At 44.0% G+C, this 16896-nt stretch overlaps 1 protein-coding gene across 2 annotated transcripts in view; it reads right to left on the minus strand.

Moving 5' to 3' along the window:
- Positions 1-13505, minus strand: part of PHACTR2 (phosphatase and actin regulator 2) — a 143078-nt gene extending 129573 nt beyond the window's left edge. Inside the window, exon 1 of one of the 2 annotated variants that reach the window (XM_069787141.1) lies at positions 13270-13505. In XM_069787141.1, the coding sequence (XP_069643242.1) occupies positions 13270-13414 (145 nt within the window). In that variant the 5' untranslated portion in view covers positions 13415-13505. The remainder of the gene's footprint in view (positions 1-13269) is intronic. The other variant, XM_069787143.1, reaches the window with a different exon arrangement.
- Positions 13506-16896: the final 3391 nt, after the last annotated feature.

Genomic DNA, 16896 nt, shown 5'->3' on the forward strand with positions numbered 1-16896 from the left:
GGAAAAAGGTAGAAGTCACTGAATAATGTTACCCACTGTGAAATTGCTGTAGATGCTTTCTACTTGCTCCTTCTTTAATTTCCTTTGGAAAACAAGCTCACATTTATTTTGATCATTATTGAGCCTGGGAAATCACAAAACCTGTTAATGCATCTCACACCTGCTTACATCAGGATTTTCTTATAAGAGGCTGGAACTGAAAAAAACTCAGGCTGGTCCCAAAGGGCCTTTTGCCTTCCAAAAGACTGTGATATTGAACTTCACGTCACCTCATCTTTGTAAAGTGTTGTGAAGAGGCCTTCCTGGGATAAAAGCTGCAGTGATAACACTTCAGCCTGAGCCAAAGCCCTTTGAAGTCAGCAGCAGCCCCACCAGCCACAAGCGTACCAATATCATGAATCAGGCCTCCAGAAACATGAGGATGACATAGAAAGCATATTATAACTTCATTTAGAATGAAAAAAGAACAGCAGATTTTTCTGTCTCTTTCTCCCAGTTTCTGAATGCCTGGGCATTGCAGGATTGTGTTTTCAGAAGTTTTCAACACCAAAGAAGCCCAGCAGCCATTGAAAAAACCAGCAACTGAGAATGTGACTGTAAGAGCCAAACCAAAACAGTATTAAACACTGGAAAGTCACAGTGAAATCGCAAGCCCAGAAACACTGCAGTAGACTTCAGTGGCAGTGTACTGCTGCATTTCAAAGAAGAGGGAAGCTCGGGTGGGTCACAGTCACAGCGATGGCTTGGCTGGACCACACTGGCATAGCCCGAGCTGCATGCTCCATTGAAGAATGCTTGGTCCACTGGACGTGCTGGGTCTCCTCCCTTTTCTCAAAGCCAATGCATTTGCTGAGAGATCACGATGTCTGTATTATCTACTAACACTACACAAATACACTGAAAAGGGAGGGAAAATGTCAGCACAGACTGGAGGGGGAAAGGAAGCGGGTGCCCAGCCCTCTGTCCTTCCGTGGCAATCTCAAAGCGCAGTGACTGCAGCCTGCTCTCCCGTCCAGAGCAAGGGTCCACATGGCCCGTCTTCAGCCTTCAGCCTTTCCCTTGGAGATGCCTGGTAGCTACCGACTGCTTCCTTCCTTCCCTGTGACTGGGTACCTGTATTTTCTAGCAGAGAAAGCAAGGCTCCACCAGTCTGATAGCCAGATGCTTATATTTCAGTGGTTTAGAAAAATGCCATTTAAATGAACTGGACTAAACTGAAGGTGGTTAGGTATTTTTTCATATATACACACATCATCACACCCAAGAACCTATCAATGCCTACAGACAGGGCATACCTGACATGCTCTTATTCCTTGCATGTCATGAATTCTCAACAGAAGAACCCATACAGCAGTTTTATGTGTAAAATACGCACCCCTATGAAAAACTGCCCTGCAGTTCTATGGCAGAGTATTTCAATTCCCACTATGCACAGGACTCAGCCAATGTTCAGTGCTGCTACAGAAATTCCCAGGCTCGGAGCAATCCACTTAGGGACGTTATATCCCTCAGAGTGGCACAGAGAGAAGATATTCCATTAGAAGACAAGCAAGGAATTTTCGTTCCCTGAACCACACAAGCCTTTACTGGCAGGAGTCTTCAGCATCAGAATAAATCCCACAGGCATCTGGCACCTATCAAATGCTACTGAACCTGGCTTCTGATTTTTCCTCGGTATAATTATTACACTGGCCGAATCACTTTCACAGTGATCCCAAACTGCCGCAAAACATGAAAGCCACTCTTACAACTCTGTTTCCCATTAACAAATGGAGATTAGGAATACTGAAAAGTGCACATATTTTGATATCTTTTATTGACATGTAAAAGGATTAGAATCAGAAATCATTTGCATGTATTTTTAAAACTCAGGTCCTCCTTATAAATCTGCATAATTTGAAGCATCTAATCCTGAGTCTGAGAGATGCATATTGCCATTTACAGAGCTCTTTCTGGATTTTTTTCCCCTCTCTCCCATTATTATGATAATCACTGTTTGTATAAAAACATTTTGGATCAAATCTCATTCATCTCATAAAAGCTATGCATGAAGTTTAGTTTTCTGGGATTTATTTCCTCTGTGGGGTATATATAACTGAGACAAATTCACTGGAGCAGAAGTATGGCGTTCTAATAATTATTAGAATTCACTTCACTAACTAGTGCCTGAATTAAAATCTCCTTGTTATAATTTCTTTAAAAATTGCAATGGGCTTAGAAGACAGACAAAACTTGTTTATTTGATGGATTTCTCACTGTCAAGACCCCGCTGCCTGGAATTCATCTAAATATTCTAAATATTCACCCAAACTCATCTAAATATATGTTGATCTTAAGCCTAGGGTAAAAGTGAGTGTGACACAACTGCCCTTCAAAATACTGAGGGAGAATTTCCTTGGGTTTTGGCCTTTCATCCACTTATCTTATTGTCAGTTATTTCTTTGCTGCTTGGGAAAATTCCTTCCCACCTCTTTTGCTTCCCTCTGCTTTTAAAGGAGGTGGAGAGGACACCCTGCCACAGATGGGGAGACATAGATGTGGCTCTTCCATCCAGCCAAAAAGCAAGATCCATCTTTATCTCCTTACCCAATGTGTCTGGTGCAGGTGGATGGCTTGTATGCTCAGTCCTGCGTCCCCTACTGGCATTCCTGAGCTGGCCTAAACACAGAGCAATAAAAACCCTGCAACTGCAAAAGACCGTGCTCATTGCCACTGCAAAACAGTTTCTTTTCACACACTTTTTAGTGTGTTTCCAGCTCTGGTTTTAAGTGTTTCCAGCAGGGTAGCTTTCACTTTCTCCTGGGACGCTATCCCCAGCCCAATAAATCTCACTCCCAAGAAACCTTTTACACACGTCCCCTCCTATGCTTGCAGCACTTTTCCAATCTTGGCCTAGAATGAGTGGAACAAGTATCTTTTTCCCCACAGAGTTTACACAATAATGCAATAAAGCTGCAAAAGCTCTGTGCTCCACTGAGTCACTTTCACTCACCAGGATTTTATGTGATACCAACTCGTGTGTTGCTTGCAATAGACAATTTCTGATTTTAACAAATTACAGTTCCACCAAAACGCAAAACCATCCAAAAGAGACTTCATAGAAGACATAAGAAGTATAGAAAATCTTTACTTAAACTGCTGACACCAAGACTAAGTCTGGTGGGTCTTTCTCCCCCTGAACTCAGCAGACCGGTTACAGACATCTTGCCAGCACTCACTCTGGCGGTGTTTCCTTTCTCTTTTTAAAAAGACTAGCAACCGCATTATTTTAGACATTGTGAGAAAAGTGCTTTCGTTTGCATTTTACTTAAACTAAGAGTGATTTCAAAGCAACGCCTAACTTGCTAATAGGCAATTACCTTGCAATTTCGAGATGGCGTGCCACCTTCCCTCACCCAGGGATGGGCAAACCTGCGGAGCTGCCTGTCTCCTGGTGCTGCCTCCGCGGCAGGCACCGAGGGAAAGGCTTTATTTGTCCCCATGAAAGCTGCAAGGGAAGCAACTTTCTTCCAGGATCTGGTGATGATCAGGAGAGCTCTTTGACACAGAGCCGAAAAAGGGCAGGCAGCACATCCGAAGCCCCAAGCTCTCCCCAAAGTCTTTCACCCCTGTAGCTGAAAGAAAGTCTTTCACTCTGCAGTTTCCCTCCAGGTCTGGCAGATCCTACACTGCAAGGGTGTAGCTTTCAGATGCTGTTTCTGATAGACCACTAAAAGCACAAGCTGTAGTACCATGTACTCATGTACCCTGTGCCTGGTGATAAACACCTGTACCACAGAGTGAAATAGGTGCTGCTGGCTCGTGAGCCGGAATCACCTACAAAATCACATATACGTTCACCAGTCCGCCATGTGAAGATCCCATTAGACAAATCACAAGTTGACGATGTAAGTAAGAGAAACCTCAGAAAATTACTGCATCAGTCTTTGGAAATCTTCCCCCAAAATGATTTTTGCTATTTGCAGATCAAAAGCCATTGTTTATCTCAACTTCCAAAGAATAAGGCAGAATTCATAGCAGATGTGTCTCCAAAGACTTAAATAGCTGTGTGGCAGCATATTTTTTGGATTTGCTATTCACTAAAATAAACTCGGTGTGAAATACTGCCACTCAGTTTTGTTTGCAGCAAGGCATAACAGGAAAAAAACATTATTTTTCTTAAATCTTCAGGGCTCAAAAGTCAAATGGCTGGAAGAAAGATTCTGTGGCCCTGGGGAGCTGTAACTCTGCCTCTTGACTCACTCCTAAGGATACAGAGTTGAGAGTCTACTCAGAGAACCACAGACAGAGGTGCCTATAGCCCAAGTAACAAGCAGCAGGCCATGCTTCATCCTTGGGGCTAAAGCAGTTCATATCATGACCTGGGATGACCACTGGTCCCTGATGGATTACACATGCTCTGGCTGTGTAAGTAAAAGGACTTCATTCAATTCCAACCCTTCTGAGCTTGCCAAAACTGCTTTTAATCAGAAAAAAACCAACAAAAAAAAAAAATCAGAATTACGTCTTGTTGCTGCTGCCTTTTCATGCTGCACTTTGGTAGCACTCATCTTTTTTTCAGATAAAAGCTCACAGTTTCTTTGGTGGTTTAAACCACTAACACTAACTATCAGCCCTGACACTGGGCAACAGAAGAAATAAATAAAAAATTGGCAAGCTGATGACTGCTAATTACCCTTTCGCTCACAAAGTTTAAATATAGCTGCCTGTGTTTGAACACAAAGAAGGCCTGCAATTAGGACACATTCAGCTGCAAATGCACGACAACCCCTTCTTCACTCTGCTTGTAGATGATACAAAACAATACCTCAACACCAATTCTACTTGGTGCCTGTAATTTTCTTGACTACTGTGTACACTAGTCACAGATGTATCTTAAAAGCTGTGATTGTCCCCCCCAAAATGGAAAAAGCAAACCACGCTCCGGAGGGGAGCTTTGCTACACGTGTTCTTTAGGGCCTGGTTCCATGAAATACTTCTTTATACACCCTTATTCTTTCAAGAAGGCATTTGAACTTTTAAAGAATCAGATATCCAATGATTTAGCCATAACAAAGTAAAGTGGCAGTGGTTACACTTGCCCTGTATAGGTGGATGGGGTCCCTTAGAATAATCACACTTCTGTGCCAGGAAAATTCTGACACTTCTCTGCTGCCTTTGTTCCTGTTCCTGCTCCCCAAATTAGAAAGAACTCCTGTATCAAATTTTCATATGCTGAAAAATTCTAAAAAATTCGGACTAATTTTTTGAAGTGACAATTTACCATTTTCCAATTTTGACAGATATTTCTTCTGAAAATGCAGAAATGTGACTGAAATCAGGATTATTTCTACAAAAAAAAGTGGATTTTTACGAAAGTCTTATTTCATCAGGATACGTTTGCGTTCAAAGAAACTTTAGCTAACTTGACAACTTTAAATAATGCAGGGATCATGCCAGTCTTCAGCCTTTTCCTGATCCTCACCACTGTGACAAGCTTTATCTTAAAAAGGCTCTGAAGCACTTCTCCTCCATTCCTAACATTCAGCAATCTTTTTTTTTTTAAGAATTATGAGGAGTCCTTTTTTTCCCCTTCCCAATGAGTTCCTAAAATTGAAGGAATCTTTGCTCTGCCTGTACAAATTCTGATCTTTATCTCCCTGTGACAGCCAGAATATAACTTTATGTTTGCAGGTTCCTAGTCCATTCACATCTCAGTCTCTGGGGTCAAAGAGCCTCCCACATCTGGGAAGCACTGGAGTGCATCAGACTTGAATGGGCAGAACAGAAACTAACCCATACACAGGCAGACCTAGACAGAGGATCATCAAAAGTGGTATGTAGGCTATCGACACGATACAAATGAGATTCCTTGGAAGCTATGGAGAAGAGAGAAAAGAAGGTAGTAGGGGAGAGGGGAGTGAAAGAGTGGGGAGAAGGCGAAAGGAAGAAAGAGATTAATGCCTTTTTATTTCCAGTGTAGTTTGAATAGGAGCGACTTGGGTAAAGGTGCCAAAACTGAGCTACTGACTGATGCATCCAGCTAACAGAAATAGTGTGTGGTACTGTGCAACTGGGCAAACTCCTCAAGTGGGAGCCAACACAATTTGTGTGTGAGACTGAAGTCACATCTGAAATTGAAGGGAAAAAAAAAGTAAGTGCTTTTAATAGGAGTCCACTCTCCCCAAACAAGTTTTTTTCTCGATACTGTAAATTGTGCAAACATTCAAAAATATAGGGCAAACTGTAAAATACATGTTTGAATTAAAAATAATGATTAAATGCTACATTTTCTGAAAAATAAGACACTTAGTAAAAAATATGATCATTATTTCAAAGAGAAGCCATTTACCCACACTATTTTACCATGTGAAGAGTTGCCATGTTGCCACCTCTGGTAGAACGCTTCCTCTTCCACGTTTCCCTCCCAGCTCCCCTCCGTTCAGCCCTGTACTTCTCTGAATGTGGCCAAACAGTTTTAACAACAACATGAGAAGTGGGAACGGCAATCCAGAATGTGCCAGAAATATATAAGAAATGTGAGAAAGGAGAGGGTAAGAAAGTGTCTTATCACCAAAACATGCAGTGGTTTAAGCTGCTTTTTAGATCCACTTTGTTATAAAGTCCTCTACCTGAAAGCACGGCAGACTCGCAAAGTGTAGCGGCTTTGAAGCTTCAGACGATATTAAAGTAGTGCAGATGCTTCTGAGCCCATTATACTAAGTACTCAATACTGATAAATTTTAGTAATATTTCACTGCTTCAGCCTTTCAAAACAAAAAAACATAACAACACTGAAGGCACTCATAGGATTTATACAACACAACATCTTAAAAGTCCAATTCTGCATCAAAACTGCATGATGAGGAACAAGTTTTCTCAGCTCACCATCAAGGAAGTGTTGACTGCCTACAAACTCTGCTCGTATTTCAGGAAGATCACAGTGCTTTCCACGTGAATGAAAAGCAAGAGCATCCCTTGTTGTGGTGGGCTTTAAGACTGACAATCTCAAAGATAAAGTGAAAAGTGATTGAACTCGGAACACCAAAGTCAGGATTTTCTAGTTTCTTCTAGATATTTTTAATTCTGTGCCACTTGGTTTGTACCTGAGAAAAACTAACTTCTGCATCTGTTAAAAAGAGCAACATGCTAGGTAAAATGCTTGGGAAAAAGAAAAAAGAAAAGATTACCACTGAAGAGCTCTTTGCCTTATGCTGAAGCATATTAAATGAGAACTACTAAAATTCAGAAGCAAGACTAATACTGCTGTTACTGAAAACTGAAATCCTACAGGATTCTGGCTCTGAAAAGATTCTGACTTCAAAAAGCAAAAATAAATAAAAATGTAAATTCTTCACTAATCTTTAAAAAACCTGCCAAGTATCCCCAGCCCTTTGACCTTAAATAGTGCCTGCTTTTTCAGGAAATAATGGCAAAAAGAGCAGGAGGCAGTGGGGTGGGGAAGAAAGATAAATGATTTATGCTAACAATGGATTTGACTGATGAAACATTTAGGTTTTAAAACAAAAACAAATGCTTTTTTGGAACAAGTCGTTTACATTCAGTAAGAGAAGGAGTAAAAATTCTTCTTCAGCTAATCCTTCTTTTGATCACTTCTTCAGGCTTCATACTTGACATGTGGTCTGATATTAAATGGTTACTTGCTAGAAGCCACACACCAGCAGGAAGTGCTAAATGCCAAAGGGCCTTGAGAAACTAAAACAACCACAGTAGCAAAACGCTGAACAGATCCCACAGTCAGCTACTGATTAATTGCTGCAAAACAGGCCTTAAATCCTATGTTGTGAAAGTTTGCAGTCCAATTTCTACTTAGCCAACCATGAAGATTATTACCACATTTAGGAAATACTTTTTTTTTTTTTAATCCTGAGCCCAAGTCTGAATATTTAATTATAAAGTTGTTGTCCCAGAGACTGGGTCATATGTAAATGATGCATAGAATTCATGGTTTGTATTTGTAAATCATAGTGTTCCCTTTGTTCCCAGTGTTCCCTGTTTCACACTTAATCAGGGTTAATACCAAGAACATATCCCAGTTATTCTGCAAGAGTTGGTGTGGAATAATGTCTTTTAGTCCAGGGTAAAACAGGCAGATTCTTATTTCATATGTAATACCGTATAAACCCATATTAGAAACAGCTGGCCATATTCTGGCACACACTTATTCCCTGCACACCCACCCAACCTTATAAACTAAACCAGTTTTCAGGCAGACCTAAACTTTATCAATGTATGCAGTACAAAATGTTGTATGATTCCTGGATTTTTCCTCAGCACCCTCCTGAAACTACAAGTTATATGTAAGGATGACTGGAATGAGATTTAACATTACAGGATGATGGTCTAAGCATGTTTCCAGATTATCATGAAGAAGTAGATGCTTCAATTCTGTAAGCATATGTCAAATTTCATATGGTCAAGATTGCTGCATCTTTCTGATAGTTCAAATTTTCAAATTGATGGAAAATTATTAATGTGGACTTAGGGACAGGATGCACTGTTTCTTGGAAATCACACAATTGGGTTGAGTTTAGTTTCTAAATCTCCAGCAACGATGATTTGTCTTAACTTCTATTCTAGTTTTCTACCCCAAATTATCCACCTTGGGCTTCTTGCAACGTTCTGTGCTTTGATTTATGTTGTGACCAAGTCCTGCTTGATACAATGGAGGTTCATGTTTTCCCGTAACTCCCATATTTTCATATAATGTACCAAGCCAGTTGCTTTAGTTACGAGTGTTCTTCCATGTCATGAGGCTGCTCTCCCCTCACCCCCATCTGATGACTGAAAAACATCACCTTCTAACTGCCCTCCCAAAGCACATCTGATGTCTTCTTCACAAACACTGAACACAACTCCCATAGACATTGGTAGGACTCTTGCTTGGTGTATATGGAAATTGCATCCAAGAAACTGGAATCTGTGGCCATTTTGGGAAATACAAGCGCAGAGGGAAATACAGGCAAACCTTAACAGCTACCTACCTAGCCAAAATTTATCTTTTGCCCTAGGTTCCAAGCCCCCAGATAGTCAAGTCAATCTCTAGATAAGAAGCTTTGGGGAGTCACTCTTTCTAGATGCTCAAATACCTCCAGCTGTCAAAAACATTTTATTTCCTTCACATCAGCCAGAAAGTCTGTCCTTTAAGAAAAGAATCTGACGTTTGCTAGGTTTACAATGCAGAGCGCTCTAATCATGAAGAGCTCCAATAATTCCAAAAATCATCAATTTTCTTCCCATCCAACATCAGCCACTCTGATCACTACATGAAATCTTCCCTGATTCTTCACTGAGGTGGATGAGTATAAGCCATCCTTTCACCCACCCTACTCTGGACTCAGCAGCAGAAGGAATCATAGCTGTTACTCATTACCATTTTGAATAAATTAACCTACAAAGGACCACTTTGCTACCCAAAAATTCCCCAAATAATCTTGGGAGGCAGGACAAGTTTTGAGGCCGGACTGTCATTTGCACTCCACCTTTCACTGTCTGCTGCAACCCAGCATCTGGGGTATAGCCTGAGGTATTGAATTGCTGCCTGAATTCTCAGGTAGTTTTTTTTTATATCTGTCATCAGAAAGGTATGAAAAAAAAGCATGAAAGGAATGGAAACATGCATGAGGAGCTCACCTCTCTACCTGCAAGGTGCATTTCTTAGCAGTGGAACAAATTATCTGAAACTTCTACTTCTTGCTAAAGGGCGAGACCTCAAGAGGAACTGCAACAATATGACTCTGTGAATCCCAGAGTGGAGAAATGGGTGTTTTTCTGACTTTTGGTCTGAGCAGTAAAGTTCCCTTTTCACCAACACATACCTCACCACAAACCTCACCACCTTCGGAACAAAATGCAAGGCTGTATAGCAAAAACCACAACACTGAAAAGAGAACAAACTGAAAACTGTCTACGTGGACATGCAGATAAAGAATGGGCACCGCAAAGCTGAGGCTGGTGCCTGTCACGAACAGAACTGCCAGTGCCTCTTTGCAACCAGAGAATAAAGGCAGCTGATAAGAAACACCAACATCCCCCTGCACCCCGGGGCTCACCGCTCATGCTGACAGCTGCCCTCAGCCTCATAGCCAGCAAATCTAGATTTTGGAGAAATTCTGGGAAAGCACTTGAACAGTCTTTGTTTCAAATGCAGTTCAGTCTCCATCTATGCTGGGCAAATCAAGAGACTCAACTAATGTGATCCACCTTTAAGGTGGGTTTAAATCTAGTCACTAAACATGGAATGCTGCTTAAAGGTATGTAATTCAAGCAGCATTCTTCAAGCAGCACTGGTGTTGCTCTGAAATTTTAGGAGAATATGTTTTTTTTCACCAATCTCGTAGCAATGCTCTGGCAAACCAGCCAGTTGTGAGGTGGGGAGTACAATGTTGATGCCTGCCACAAAGGCTCTGAACTTCAGTGACATTACACTTTTTCAGGGTCTAAATCAAAAGTCTAGATCGTGCCACCCTTACTCATGATGAGGATCACCTTATTCCTCCCAGGGTCTTACCAGAAGCAAAGAAGATGTTGGAAGGTAAAGGCCTGATACCATGACGGGTGAGGTAACAGCCCAGAGAGGGAAATTAAGTAATCTTCTACCACTAACCCTAACAGAAAAGCCCAGCTTCAAGAAGAAGAAAAGCAGAAAATATACTGCTCTCACAAACTGGACCACAGCTGATGAAGTGAGATGCTGTGAAGTGACACCAGGAAGTTGTTACGTTCAGCATATGATAACAGCAGAGGAAGGAGTGGGGGTAAGAAAGGACAGGCAGCATAAACATGGGGACCGCCCGACCAGCCTCACGGTACTATCGAGATACATACAGTACCGGTCTAGAATAACAAAGAGATGCATTCTATGAGCCACTGCCAAAGCCGCTTTTAGAAAGGCTATTACATTTCCCTTAGCTAGAAGGGTCTCTACAAAAATTGACTCTTAACAGAACCTGCACTGAGAGTGGTAGATCAGGTGATGGTAAAATAAATGACAGTGCCAACTATCTATAGGGGTACCAACCCATCACTGATGGAGTGCGAGGAGACAATATCGTCTCCTCAGCACAGCCAGCATCAGGATCTAGAAAATGAAGATTAATATGCAACAGAAACTGCAACTTATGACTTCAACAGTTGCAGGTGAATCACTCCAGGAACAGGCAGCAAGCAAACATTTTGCAGGTTATTTAAAACGCAAATTGTTCTTTTCTAAATGGAGCAGCTGGAACCCAGGTAACATCTGATGTAAATCAGTGACCTACTTTAAATTAATCAGATGGAACAGCTATAGAAAGAGGTAGAAGCAAAAATAATAATAAGGCTCATATTTTTTCTCTAAGTGCTTCACATTTCTGCCCCTGTTACGGTTGTTCTCCAGGTTAGTGGGGGAATGAAAAAGCAGGTTATTTTAATGGCATCTAAGTATAAAAACAATTCTCTAACCACCACATTAAAAATTAAACAGCTTTGCATCTTTAATGCATACTTTCCTTTTTAAAGAGGGAATCAACAGTTGTGTGGCAGCATGCAAGTATTTTTGTTGTGCCCAGTGAGCAGCTGGAAAAAAATACAGGAAGCAGCAATGGAGAAAATAGAGAATGAAAGAAAAGATGTCAAAAAAAAAACCAACACAGAGAAAGCAAATCTTGTCACTTGTTGGCAGGAAGCACATCCTCAAAATTAAAAGAAAAAAATCAAGTAGGGCAACAGGGAGGCCTAAATTTTGTGTGTAAGAAACGACAAATAACAACACATCTTTGAAAACACCATCATTTTTACCTCTACTGGATTTGCCAGTCTCTTCTAATGAACCCAGCTCATTGTTAGTAGTCTTTGTAGTTAAGCTAACAACCAACATAGTCTAACATTGACATAGTCTCAATCTTGTCAACCTCTGTGGTGATCCCTCTGCATCCAGGTTAAGGCATCTTGTGTACATATCAGGTTGTAGTGCGTTGTTCATGCAGCACTCCTCCAGACGGTGCTGAAATACACCTTCCACCTAAAAGCAGTCCTTTCTGAGTTGGACAAACCACTGAAACCCCCTCCCTCCTCCCTGTCCCAAATGTCCTTCAACGTAACTTTTCAGTAGACACAGAAAAAGGCAGAGCAGAGAATTATGCAGAAAATGGCACGTAGAGTTGTTTTTCCTTGCAGTCTCTGGCCCCACAAGTTGAATCTACTTGCTCCTATGTGACTAAGCAAGTTTTCATTCCCTCTCTCCTCATCAGGCAGGCATAGCCATATATTTGAGCTTCCCCAAGCAAATGGTCTGCTTCATCTTAACACTCTCTGATAAGCAAACATAAGAGGACGCAGTGGTCCATTGCAGACCTGACCATGCACCACGCTGCCCTACTTGTGCCGCAGCAGAGGAGGTCCCTCAGTACACTCTGGAGCTTCCCTGATGGCATTGCGGTTCATGGGTACCTCTGGGCAGTACTGTACGAGTGCATCCAAAATACCAGGGACGTATGTGCCTACAGTCTTGTTTGAGTCAACAGAGCATGGCTGATTTGCAACTGGGCGAGCACACATTTTCAAAATGTGCTCAGCAGTATGGAGACCAGAATTTCATTTCCTTAATACCCAACCTCAGCAAACAGCCTGAGTAAAGAATAGCCCAACTGAGCATGTATTTATTTTACTTTGGCCACTTTCAAATATCTGCACTATAAACTAGGACCCTCACTTCGTCTCATTTTACACAGCAAAGCTACTCCAAATCCTGCAGGAAGCCTGCTCTGTCCCACAGGGCCAGCTTCCACCCCCAAATCATCCTGTGCGCACTTGCAGTGGTCACCTCCTGAAGGAGGACAGTGGGATACAGACTCACGCACTTTTTTTGCCTCACCTGTTAACGAAAAACCCAACGGAGATGTAAGCGCATGAGGTAAAATTCTAACACGCAACTGAAGGGTAACGTGTGAGGCGGCAGGACGAGGAGTTTTGATGTCCCCACAATACGCCCTTGCAGTCAGAGAAGCTTCGGCCAAAGGGCGAGAGTACCCATGACTTCACTGGGATTCATTTAAATCTGAGAACATGGGTATGAAAAGCCAGGAACTTGATAAACGTCATCTGGAGGGGTCGACCAAGCACCACGTAAAGCAGGGACCCACACCCTGGCCACCGAGAGAAGACAGTCCCAGGTCCGGGAGGGCAGGGCAGGGTGTGGAGGAGGATGTCTTTTCCCAAATTGCCCAGTTCAGCTCGGCTCGGGGGACTCGGGGGACTCGGACACAAGGACCCTCCCTCCCTCCCCCTTACCTGAGCCTCCCACGTTGGACCGGAGAAGGCAGGTTCTCCGGGAGGAGGAGAAGGAGGAGATGTCGCTTTGGGAGCGGCCGCGGGGACCGGGCAAGGACCAGGCGGGCTGCGTTAGTCCCCCGGTGCTCCCCGGCCTCTCAGCCATCGCCGTCGGGGAACCGAGAGGGGCAGGGAGGAGAGAAGAGGAGGGAAAGGAGCGGCGAGGGAGGGGAAAGGGAAAGTTTGCAGAGGAAGAGCCGCCCCTCGCCTCCGACCGCCCCGCCGGAGCGGGGCCGCCCCGCCGGAACGGCGACGGGGATTTTGGGTCTGCCGGAGGCTAAATTTTGTGTTTGCGCAGGGGCAAAGCAAGGGGGGTGCGTGTGTGTGAAGATGCACGGAGGGAGGGGACCCCCCCAGCGTCCCCTCCCTCCCTGCATCTTCACCCCCCCCCGCCCCCCCGGGTTGTCTTCATGCTCCCCGCTCCCATCATTTCCAACTCTCGGAAAAAAAAAAAAGAAAAAAAAAAAAGACCAGCAGTTAAAAAAGAGCCGAGCAACCGACACCACCACTTCTGTTTTGTGTAACAGGGTGCCCTCCCTCCCTCTCTCCTCCCCCGGCCCGTCCCCCGCAAAACCGGGAGGTTGCACAAGGCATCGCAGCCCTGAGCCGAGCAGGGAGGGCGATGAGTCAAATCTCCTGCGTGTCCCGTCCCCGTCCCCCCCCGTCCCCCCCCGTCTTTTTTCCAGGCTTGGGTTGCAGGCAAGAGGCTTTTCACAACCAGTTTTATGAGCGTGTGACTCAAGGGTTTGGGAGGGAGGTAGTCCTCCTGCCTTCAGATCAGAAGCAGGAATCACACTGACTTTGGCAAAAGCAAAATCAAGCCCCGTGGTTTCATTTTCTGGTGTTTGACAGATACACTTTTAATGACACGAGTCACCTTTAAAATGATATTTAATGGCTTCACTGCTTTTTACAGGCAAATCATTTTATATTCTGCCTTGAATTAAATCCTCGCTGCCCTGAAGCCGCTGGCAGAATGGCAGAGACAGAGAGGACTTCGCCCTGTATATTGAACACATCCAGTGCCACATTACCTAGCTATCAAATATGAGAGTCCCATTCAGGCTGTATGAAAACATCACAACTGCCCCTCCCCGGGTCTGAATCAAATCCTATCAAGTCTAAAACATGTCCACGGGAAATTCAGTTCCTGGCCTCTGCTTCCACCCAAGCAACCAAGTGCCCTCCTCTCAACACCAAGCCCCCTGCAGCTCCACAGGCACGGCGGTTTTGCAGTCTTCCTGGCAGTCAGGCACCCTTTGCCTTTGTCCAAGCAATTGATCCAGTACATGAGTCTCGTATGTCAGCCATTAGTCAGGTCAAAAGGTCTTTTCTGCTCAGCATCTCCCAGGGAATTGCCTTTATTATTTCCTCTCCTTCCCTCTGCTGACAGACCAGCCTGCTCCTTTCCCTAGCTGTGGAGAGCTTTCCCAGCGGGACTGTGCTGCGAGAATGAGAAGCAGGGGCCTCTCTTCACGGGGCGCAGAAGCAAGTTCCATGCTTACAGACCTTTCTCCAGGGGCCCGGTGGCTACAGCACCACGCAGGCACGCACACTGCACCCAGGTTTAAAGAGCTTCCTGCAATTGCAGACACTGGTCCTGCGTTATTCACAAAATCTTACAATGTACTATTTTTATTATTTACCCTTTGCAGCTTGCATCATTACAGATGTGACTCTGCACTGAGGACCTTTTCCCTCACTGGAGATTTCAGTAGCTGTGCCTGTGTGGGCTGGTGACATTTTCTGAACCTGTTTACGCCTTAATCAGAAGTATACTCATGACTGCTATTTACTGAACTGTTGTTTTTTGGTGGTTGTTTTTTTTTAATTTAAAAGATGTAATCAAGTTCATTACTGAAATATACAGTTTCTGCTTGAAATCTCACCAAAGTTGATAGCAGGTCACTGATGTCAGAGGGCTTCGGGTCAGACCCTTGAGGTTTTTTTTAAACCATTTTTCCTTCAAAGCATTTTGAGCCACAGAGCAGTTGTAACTTTGGTGTGCTGTACAGAATAAGCTTCAGAGAGTCTACTTCAAAATTCCCACATTAAGGAGCTGCTCAGTGTCTGCAATCCTTTGGTGTGATCAAAAAGAAAAGGAGAACATGAAGAAATCCAAAGATAAACTAGAAAAGATACCATAACAAAAGGTCAAAGGTGTTTAAGGATTCCTTTTGAGAAGCAAAGTGACATCTAAAGGGGTGAAGGTAAAAGAAGACAGAGAAAGTAGGTCAACATTGACTGTAAAAAAGATATGAAGAGGGTCCTATTGTGGTATCAAAGTACTTTAGTAAATCAGAGTAATGTGAACAGTCAGAAGGAAAGAATGATACCATGGAAGTCACAATGTTTTTCATCAGCCTGTAACTTAATACACTCATCAAGGTATATAAATGAAAATATTAAAAAATTATGTACTTCCTGTTTCCACAGCCCTTTAAATATTTTTGGATGAAATGTAACAGCTGTGGTTAATGGCTCCAGAAACTGAAGTTCTGTTTCCATAGAACAGCAGTAAAGTATACATCCTTCCCAGGTGGAAAGAGATTAATTCAGCTGCCTGCTCATTCATTTTTAACTGTTCTGATGAGATTGCCAAAGAAATTTCCACTCGTGGTGATGATTTTGGGAAGTTAGTATTTGCTGATTAAACCAAATTATTTCACAAAGGCCGTCCCATGGCGGCTAGGGTCTGATGCAAAAATATGCAATTCAAGCATCAGGAAAGACTGGAGAAGCACCAGCCCGAGCAACAAACTTGCTGGAAGATGCATTTTTTTAAAGTACGTGCCTGCCACTCATGATCCGCAGCACAAATGCCAAGTGTCATCTAGTGAATCAAGGCAGCTTCAGCACAGGCTTCCTCTGAAGCTACTCTAAGGGTCAAAGAAATATTTCCTTGACAGGCTTTGGGGCACCTCCCTACCCTGGATCCATCACGTATCAGTGGGCTGGAAGGAGCTGCAGAACAATGAATGTTATACCCTGTCCTTCTCGGGAAGGGGAAAGGAAAGGGGAAAGGGAGCTGAACCTGTGGTTGGAAGCAGGCGGGAAGAGCAAAGCCAGCAGGCCACTGAGGCCAGCTCTGAAGCAGACCCTGGCTGCAGATCCAAGACTCGGACCTGGATCAGGCTGCAGATCCAGCAGACCCCCGCAGGCAGCTTTCAGGCAAGCCCTGAGGGAGACGGCCAGCGTTGCCAGCATGAGGAGAGCAGTAATGGGCCACGCTGGGCCAAGCCGGCAGGGCCTGGGGCGAAGGAGGCGGGAGAAGCACAGCGGGATGTTGGCCAAGGCGGAAGTCAGTTACTTCATTTTCTTAAGATCCTTAAAATCCAAGTGACAAGTCGTGGCCGAGCAGCCAGATAAAACGGCACCGATGGGGAGGAGACCCCCAACGGCTGGCGCGCTCCTCCACACAGACGACGGGAAGGACGCGACGCTGCCGCCTCAGCCAGGACGCGGCGGGGCTGACCCTCGGGAGGGGCGGACCCGGAGCCCTTCACCGGCCGGCGGCAGGGGCAAGCTACATTTTGGCCGGAGGGCGGCGGGCTCTGGCGGAACGGGCGGGGAGAGCCCGAGCCCGCC

The sequence above is a fragment of the Haliaeetus albicilla genome, chromosome 7, assembly GCF_947461875.1.
Source record: "Haliaeetus albicilla chromosome 7, bHalAlb1.1, whole genome shotgun sequence".
Taxonomy (NCBI): Eukaryota; Metazoa; Chordata; class Aves; order Accipitriformes; family Accipitridae; genus Haliaeetus; species Haliaeetus albicilla.